This window comes from Pygocentrus nattereri, chromosome 26 (assembly GCF_015220715.1).
Source record: "Pygocentrus nattereri isolate fPygNat1 chromosome 26, fPygNat1.pri, whole genome shotgun sequence".
Taxonomy (NCBI): domain Eukaryota; kingdom Metazoa; phylum Chordata; class Actinopteri; order Characiformes; family Serrasalmidae; genus Pygocentrus; species Pygocentrus nattereri.
Genome location: NC_051236.1, coordinates 29,687,583 through 29,696,879, shown reverse-complemented (window position 1 = coordinate 29,696,879; position 9,297 = coordinate 29,687,583). Strand labels below are relative to the sequence as shown.

At 41.1% G+C, this 9,297-nt stretch overlaps 1 protein-coding gene across 1 annotated transcript; it reads left to right on the top strand.

Annotated features, from left to right (window-relative positions):
- The first annotated feature begins 220 nt into the window (after nucleotides 1-220).
- Nucleotides 221-8,850, top strand: gorasp2 (golgi reassembly stacking protein 2). The gene is made up of 10 exons (XM_017715553.2): nucleotides 221-346; nucleotides 1,209-1,289; nucleotides 1,908-2,111; nucleotides 2,661-2,747; nucleotides 3,340-3,470; nucleotides 3,562-3,694; nucleotides 5,617-5,740; nucleotides 6,072-6,158; nucleotides 6,279-6,410; nucleotides 7,799-8,850. Exons 1-10 carry the CDS (start codon nucleotides 284-286, stop codon nucleotides 8,092-8,094), a joined length of 1,338 nt encoding a protein of 445 aa, XP_017571042.2. The 5' UTR covers nucleotides 221-283; the 3' UTR covers nucleotides 8,095-8,850.
- Nucleotides 8,851-9,297: the final 447 nt, after the last annotated feature.

Genomic DNA, 9,297 nt, shown 5'->3' with positions numbered 1-9,297 from the left:
GTACATATGCTTTATTTCACTTTCTTCGATGGTAAAGAAAGCTTAAGTTTGAAAAAAGACTCAGTATAATATAAAACGTAATGATTAACCTTTATAAACGCCAGTGTTCTTCTTACGATTCGTTTCTGTAACGTTATAAAAAATCGATTCTCTGGACTTGTGAATCGGCTCGATTGAAACATTGAAATGAACCAGTCCTAATAAACCGATTCGTTTATGATTCAGGCACAGCTACTACCGACGTGTCGCTCCGGTTCGGGACGGACAGTTCACGGTTCTCGGTATGGGGGGCTCTCAGAGCGTGGAGATCCCCGGTGGGGGCTCGGAGGGCTACCACGTACTCCGGGTAGGATTTTAAGACTTGACGGACTTTATTAGTTATGTAAATCCGGAGCTGTAGCTGGCTGACCGGGCGCGTTTGAGCTCACCAGCGGCGGCTAAACGACGAAATCGAGTCCGACGCTTTAGCACCACGGCCTGGATGCTAACGCGGCTAAAAGCAGCCATTTTCCAAACAAATCTATGCGTTTTGGTCTAAAACGGAGTTACGGTGTAATTAGACGCTTCACAGACTGTAAAAGTGGATTAAGTGGTGTCGGTTTAATAAAGCGCAGTGTTTGGTCTGGAGTCATGTGTGGCTAACGCTCCAGTTTAGCAGCTACCTCTCCGACACTGATTGATGCGGTGCCTTAATCAGAGCACTGTTGCTTTGTATATAAAGCTGGGCATAAACTTAAAAGTGGGTTACATGTTCGTTTGGGCGAGATTTGGCTCCCATGTACTAACGAGTCTTTAGATTGCGTGATTAGGCTGTGCTGGAGGTCTTGGTTAAGCCAGTTTTAGTCGTGAGTGCTAAAGGATTCAAATCTGGACCTGAAGTCCAAACGTGTTTCTGTAGTTTAATTGAATCTTACTGTCCCTGTTTGGCTACACACCTGACTCCCAGGTAGGGGAGCGTGTTACAGCAGTAGTAACCCGGACCTGCAGGGCAGTTGTTTAAATACTTCTGGTAAAGGGTGTGTAAACTCAAAGCTTCAAGTCTTCAGTCTGGCTATTGGATGTGCTGATCAGAAGTGATAGATATGTTCAGGAATTTATTTCGTTTGCATTTTGAAGCTGCTGTATATCCCTTACATCTCCATAACTGCAGAGTAAAAGAAACCAGAATGTGTCTTTAGTCTAACTGGAGTTGTGTGTCCGTGGTGCAGGTACAGGAGAACTCCCCTGGACACCGGGCGGGACTGGAGCCTTTCTTTGACTTCATTGTGTCCATCAATAACACCAGACTGGTATGTTGACTGCTCTCACACCCAACTGTCAAGCCCCTATCAATCACTGATCTTTAGTGAAACCTCAGCTTTTTTTGGCTGGTGCAGTAGGAGGTAGACCTGTAGCTTGAAGGAGTTCAAGACTTGGGAGAAAAAGATCAACATGTGCAAAGCAAAGAGGAGAGAAGTAGATACACCCGTCTACTCTTCTGCTTCTACACAGTCCTTTTTGCTAAGGACTACCAAAATTGCAATAAGTTAATAAAAGCAGAGTGTGATTACAGAGGCCTGGTTCAGTTATGTTAGGCAGTAAATGGAAGAGAAGATGACTTGGGGAATCATGAAAGCACAGTATTTTATACCAGTGAAATCATAATACTTGTTGGTTACTAGCTTCTTTCCATTGTTAGACATGTTAATGTGTTTGGTTGAGCTACACCTTTTAACAGGCATTTAAATGAGCTTAAAGACCAGTTTCCTGGATGTGGATTAACAATAGTCTTGGCCTAAATTGTAGTGCTGATGATGACACCACTGGAATCTTTTCAGTCATCTGAGATATTGAAGCTATTAGTAGACATCTGCATGTTTTTGGTGTATTTTGATGTGTTAGCTCCTTGTTCTGAATTTATATTTTAGAACAAGGACAATGACACCCTAAAAGACTTGCTGAAGGCTAACGTGGAGAAGCCGGTGAAGATGCTGGTGTACAGCAGTAAGACCCTGGAGCTGCGGGAATCCACGGTTACTCCGAGCAACATGTGGGGCGGCCAAGGCCTTCTCGGAGTCAGCATCCGTTTCTGCAGCTTTGAGGGGGCAAACGAGAATGTTTGGCATGTGCTGGTGAGTATGTGATGGATTATCTTTGTGTCTCTTTGGAGCACCTTGACGGGATATTTCAGAAGAAAGTCTAATTTGCGCAGTTTTTCCTCTTACCCAAATGTAATGGAGCAGCCAGAGCATGTTTGGTAATAATAGAGAGCAGTAGCTGCCATTTGAAGTCTCAAAACCACATAAACAAGTCTGTTAGGGATTACTCAACATCTCAAGATACTTTTTAACCAAGATGGTTCAAGCATGCGTTTAACATGTTGTTAAGTGGTGGTTTACTTTTCCGCTACTTGTTAGTTACGTTATTATCATAGCACACTAGAGACATCAAACATGTCTCATCCGATAAGCTACATAATGAATAAGGAAAATTGTGTCAATTGTTTTTAAAGCAAGCCTAGAAAACCCAGGTTGAACATTTCACAGTGTAGTGCAGGAGTTAATCGGACTAAAAACTGGTTTGTCAGGCCATCAACTCAACAAAGACAGGGTAAAAACAAATAGTGCATATTCTTGAAACCAGCTCTGTTGTTTCTTTGTCTGCCTTTCTCTGTCTTGTAGGAGGTTGAGCCGAATTCTCCAGCCGCCCTCGCAGGTCTGAGGCCGTACACAGACTACATCATTGGGGCCGACACAGTTATGAATGAGGTAATTCAGTTTTTCTTCCCCCTTACCCTACCCCCCCCGCCCTGACTCCCCCAAGTCTGCAGATACCAGTTTCTGAGCATCATTTCATATCATGCATATTAACCCAATTCAAGAAAAACAAGAACGGAATAGAGTAGGGATTTCCTGTCATGGTGTCAGTGATTGGGATTTATTAAATAGAATGGCAATGTTGAAAAACACTAATACATGTTTCACATCCTGAATGCGTTTTACTGAAACTCATGTATCTTTGTAATATCAAATAATTATAATACTTATAGACTAGATACTCTGTATCCATGGCTTCTGCTGCTTACTGTTCAGATTATAACTGTGTATGCATGTTGCCGTGGCGTAAGCTTTGCTGGGATGTAGCACAGGATCGGAATTCCAGATTATGCCATTGCATTGAAATCACATCCCTAAGATACAGTGTAATGACATTACTGTCAACATGAAGTGTGAAACTGTATTTGTATAAACAAACAAAAGCTATATTTGAAAGTTACATGTAGATTTTGTTGTCTGACTAATAAATGAGTAATAGGTGTTAACTGTGCCTAATTGATGTGTGTCTCTTTTCTCCCTGTAGTCAGAGGACTTGTTCTCCTTGATAGAAACCCATGAGGGCAAAGGACTAAAACTCTACGTTTACAACACAGACACTGACAGCTGCAGAGAAGTTGTTATAACTCCTAACAGCGCCTGGGGTGGAGAGGGCAGGTGGGTGTCTGATTTTGACAGTCTAGGTGTTCTTGTGTTCATGTTTAGTTGTGTGCACATTACAGCATTTTTTGTGTGTGTCTCTTTCCAGTTTGGGCTGTGGTATTGGTTATGGTTACCTGCACAGGATCCCTACGCGGCCTTTTGAGGAGGGAAAGAAGATCAGCTTTCCTGGATGTCCTCCCAGTGAACCAGCCAGCCCACTGAAGGATGGCTTTACTGAGGTATTATGTCATTTTTATATAGGACTTCGTCAGATGAACAGATGATTATAGATTATAGGCCATCTGTTTCTCTGCAGAAACTTATTTGTCTGTGTTTCACTGGAAGTGAAATCAGGCAGTTTGTATGCTCAATGTCCACTTGTCACTGGACATTAGGAAAATTTAAAAATAATTGTCATGATTTTCTGTTTAAAGATTATTTCGCACAACAAACCAGATCGCACTGTCTGCTGCAGCTTTGACCTACTTTCAATTCTGGATTTAGGAGGAATAGTGGATATATTGGTCAAAGAATGTTGGAGATGGAGCTGCCAGGTAGAAGGAGAAGAGGTAGACCTCAGAGAAGGTTTATGGGTGTAGTGAAGGTGGACATGGAGATGGTTGGTGTAAAAGTAGAGGAGGCAGTGGATAGGGCAAGATGGAGGCAGATGATCCGCTGTGGAGACCCCTAAAGGGAGCAGCCGAAAGAAGAAGCTTTTTTTGAAAGTTAAATGAAAGTCTTTAATAAAAATAAAATTAAATAATATATTAGTCAGCATCGCTTAAAAACAGTGTCACCTGTCAGTTTAGTAGGTGTTACTGCAAACATGCATTCATGTTTGTCGTCTTGGGCTGGAGGTTAGGGAACCAGCCCTGTGACCGGAAGGTTGCCGGTTTGATCCCCTGAGCTGACAGTCCATGACTGAAGTGCCCTTGAGCAAGGCACTTAACCCCCAATTGCTCCTTGGGCACTGTGGATTGGGCTGCCCACCGCTCTGGGCAAGTGTGCTCACTACCCCCTAGTGTATGTGCTCACTAGTGTACATGTTTGTGGGTGTTTCACTGCACGGATTGGGTAAATACAGAGGTCTAATTTCACAGTGTGCCAACACAGAGACAAATGGTTGTTAATTCTAATTCAGTGAACTCCTTCTGGTGTAGATTCTTGACAAATGTTGTCATAGTATTGTGCCCCATGCTGGAGAAACCTCAGGCTGCAAGGGATTATTTAAAACCATGCCCACATGTTCTACATAAAAAGAGCAATCATTTTATTCAGCTGTTGATTATGCAGGTATTTACTCAGACAGTAAATCAGACTGTGGGAAATGCACAGCAGAGACCGTGTGAAATGTACTCTACTTTAGCCTAATGGCTTTTCAAGTCCCCATAATAAGCCACTGTTTTGACATTAAAAGTAAATGAAATTTTGTCTATGTATTATCTAATGTTATTTGTTACCTTTCTGTGATCCTGATTCTTGGCTGTAGACTTTGTACTTTTAAAAGTTCCAGCGTAGAGCTATCTTAAGACTTTAGCTTGCTTGGTTTACTGCAGTGAGTAATGTTGGCGTTTATTTTCTGCTGCATGTCCACAAGCAAAACTTAGTGAAATAAGTAGGAAAAGAAGAGCCATAGAGTAGCTAAACTATCCGGGAGCTTCTTAACAAACTTTTAGGGCATGCACCTGCACATTTCTTAAAAGAGTGTCAACTGCAGTTTCACAGTATATTTAGCAAGCTGTTAAATGGTACGGTAGTCCCACCATTGTCCCACCATTGTCCCACCATTGTCCTGATCATGACTCTTTATGCATCATCGTTGGATTGTGTGTCAATTGCGTTATCATCTTGTTAGATGTAAAGTTACAGACAATAGGTCATATGTTGCTGTGGAGTTTGTTCATCATCCTCTAGTCCTTCATCAGCGGTAATATTCTGGTGCTGTCTGGATATTTTTGGTTGGTAGATCATTCGTAACTCAGCACTGACCCTGTTATGAATTTAAATAATGGAAATCTTTAGCCAGCTTTATTCTGTGAGTCATTATTTGATACCAGAAAAGTTGTTTTTTGGGTGTAGAGCTTCGTTTTAACAGATTCCCACTCACTGTAAATGGATTTTTTTTTTTTAGTTACATTTTTTTATTTCTTACATCTTCCAGGTTCAACTTTCTGCAGTAACCCCGCCTCCGGTCTCACAGCCTGCACCCACTGGACTTGAGGATAGCCTTTCCAGCTTATCACTCAGCTCAGCTGCTCCATCCATACCTGCAGAACTTCACACAGGTACTGCTTTGTCTGAGCTTTTAATCAAACATACATGGTTGCTGTATGTACACATTGTGGTCATTCTGATTGTTATTATAAAAGACAAAATCAGACGTATTACTCCAATTGAATAACATTTAGTTAATGGAATTGATTATAGAAATAATTTAGTTGCAGCATTAAATGACATTTTGAAATGTACATTGCACCAGCTGTGATATTTCTATATAAGGCTTTTTGCCTAAGCACACTTTGCTGATTCATCATAACCGCACATTTTGGTAAGAGCATGGCTTCTGTTTTGAGGACACTTTGAGTCAAGATGGTTTGTGTATGTATGTTGTTTCAGGTGTGCCCACAGTCCCCTTGCTGCCCACTCAGGTCACTCCGGCACTGGGCAGTCTACCATCAGGCAACCCCAGCGCTACGCTACCAGGTAACAAACGCGCATCACGTCATTTTGAGATCCCCAACTTACTGTAATCTGCAGCTGCACACAGTGGATACTCATTTGGAATCTTCAGGTAAACCTTGTTTTTTTTGTTTTTTGTTTCAGGGCTAATGCAGTTACCTGCTGGCCTTCCTCCGCTGCCCAACCTTCCTAACCTCCCCAACCTCAACATCCCCTTACCGGACCTCAGTGCTGTATCATTAGCAGGCATCAGCGGCCTGCCTCCCTCTGCTACAGGTCTTTTTTTCTCTTGGCTTGGTGGTTTTGACATTGTTCTATAATATTGGTGCCCATTTACAGTTGTATGCAAAATGTTGGATGCCTTTGGTCAATTTCTGTCTTGTTAACTTATTTTCACTGTAAAAATCTGCATCTTAGAACAGTAATTTTTTCCCAGGAAGTTAAACTCAGAAAAGAAATATGAATATTGCATAAATTATATGAATATCACACTGAAGTGCAGTAAAATTTGCACATTTAAGTTTGTTTCCTGTAGAGGATGTTATTTTCTCTCACAAAATCAACAGGACATGTTATTTGGCCAGGGATATTTAAAATGTTGAATCTATGCTCAGCTCTTCAGTTTAATGTCAACCCTGATCTATAACACATCTGTACCCACTCCATAAAGAATTGATTAGTGAATCATGATTATCTTTATTTTTATGTAGTTAATCACATTTGACTTATTTGCCCAAATTTCAGTCTATATAAGATTATTCTTATTTTAAAAAGCAGCACTTTTTGTTATAGCTGTGTGAGTGGACAAAATCATCAATGTTTATTATTTTCAGTAATTCAATACCATCATTTTCATCATGGTGGAATGCACATTAGAGTCAACGTGAGAATCTGCATGTTGACTCGCTGCTTATTCCAACCAGACTGTATACGTCATATTCAGTGAATAGGTCCAAATCTGAGCAGCCTCTCGAGCTCATACCACTATATCTTGTTCCAAGGAAAACTAGCATTCCACTTGTATTGTTGGTCTTGTCCAGCGTAGTCTGTTAAATTAATGATACTGCTTGCATCAGCAGCGTGTTCTGCTTGTAAATGGTACTTTAGACTCGATGTACTTTGGAGATAAACAAAGTCAAAGCCTTACAGTAGCAGGACACAGCTTTTGTTTTCTGAAGAGCCGTTCGTGGACCATTTTAAAAGTTTGAAAAGTTTGTGGATGTAGTTTTAAAAGTTATAGCAGCACGCAAGCAGCTGGTCTTTATAGTGGAACTCTGGATGCTTGAAATGGTGTCATAAAAAAGGCATTAAAATAAAATAGTGCTGTTAATATGTTATGGCAATGTGTTAGTAACGCATTATTAATTTAGATACCACTAATTCTCTTATAAACGACATTAACAAGTGTGGATTTAAATAAATAATATATATAAACTAGTAACGAATGCAGTTTTGGGTGTTTTATTGGATATTTAACTTTACAGTTAATTTAATGGTATGTTATTACATATTAGTTCTGGATATTATTTTTATTCTAATTTATTTCATTTTAAATGTTGTACAGTGTCATTATAGAAACATCTACAGCTCTGCTCTTCATTCCAGGTGTGTTTGAATTCCTGAGTATTGTCAGTGCATTAACCCATATGTGTTTGTTTCTGCAGGTCTGCCGTCCCTTGCTCCTCTCGCTCCCCTCCCCCCTCTGAACCTGCCTGGAATGGCTCCTTTGCCAATGCCCAGTGTTCTGCCCTCCTCTCTGCCCACAATGCCTGGAGTGTCTCTGCCCTCTGATTTCGTCCCACCTGTCACCCTGTCGGCCAACCAGACCCCAGCACTCATTCTGGATGCCACACCTACCCCTGCGGTCACCGACCCGCCCACGGAGACGCTCATTGCCACAGATATGACCTCGCAAGACACAACAGAGGTCCGCGCACAAGCTACCCCAGAGTCATCATAACAGCCAGGCATTTTGGCTGCATCCTAGAAATGGATCTCTTTCACTCTGTCTTTCTCTCTCTCTATATATATATTATCTCTCTCTCGCTTTCTCTTTCTCTCTCTCTCTTTCTCTCTCTCTTTCTCTCTCTTTCTCTCTGTACATTTCTATCTCTCACCCTGTCTCTCTCAAATGTATTTATTCAGTCTAAAAATGATCCAGTGGGTAGAAACATATAAATAAATCACACAACACTGCTGCGTGGCTACTCTGAGTCCAGAGAACTGGATCATGGGGAGGATGAGGATGGACAGACAGACGAATGCTGTAAAAGTGTTTTCTCCTTGCTTTCCCCTGCATCTTTTTCCTGCTTTCATTGCTTTCATTATGCGCTCTGTTTGTTTTTTTTTCCCACTCAATTTATTGTGTAATCAGTTTGGACTTGTTAGAATGATTTAATTCAGTTGTGATTTCTATTAGATGTAATGATTATGTCTGATGCTTTTTTTTTCTCCCTCTTGATTGTTTTTTCTTTGACTTTCACTGTACACTTCTCCCTGAAGGTTGAGTGGGCTTTGAGTGTATGTTGTGTTGTATGTGTGCATCCTCTCCCTCTCAGTGAGGCCTCTCTGCTGATCAGACTTGCTGAAACACACACACACATACATGCACCTGCTGTAGAGCTGTGAGGGGAAACTGGGGGGAAAGTTGAGCTTGTGCAAATTTAAGGTTGTAAAGAACACACACAAGCAATAAAGTACATGAGGTTTTACAGTATTGCCATCTGCCTGGTGTGCTTGAAAATGTGAGGTTGTTTTGTGTGTGAACTACAGTGTGTGGGCTGCAGTAATGATTCAGCTACAGCAGAAAAAAAAATGCCATAGAGTGTTAATATATGCAAATTCCAGCAGATTTCTACACTTTCTGCATACAAGGGCAGTATGGCTTCTGTCCAATGTAAGAAGAGTTTGTCCGTTTTAAAGTTGGGCAGTATGGCAAAAATATAATATTGCGATGCTTCAGGGAATTTTCATGATGCACCACGTCTCACGATATTAAGTGAGAAGTGGGAACAGCCCACAAAGAACCAGTAGTGCTGCATTAAAAAAAGCTATTTAAAAACGATGAGAACAAATGATTCATATTCAACATTTTGACACTGCGCTGCATTAAATCCAGTTAAACAGGACTAATTATGTTCTCTGTACTCAAACACAGGTCAGT

Excerpts from the sequence above, each read along its gene's own strand:
- gorasp2 (XM_017715553.2), top strand. The coding sequence starts at position 284 with ATGGGGGGCTCTCAGAGCGTGGAGATCCCCGGTGGGGGCTCGGAGGGC. Across the intron at positions 347-1,208 it reads AGGGCTACCACGTACTCCGG|GTACAGGAGAACTCCCCTGG; the intron begins GTAGGATTTTAA and ends TCCGTGGTGCAG. Across the intron at positions 5,741-6,071 it reads ACCTGCAGAACTTCACACAG|GTGTGCCCACAGTCCCCTTG; the intron begins GTACTGCTTTGT and ends ATGTTGTTTCAG.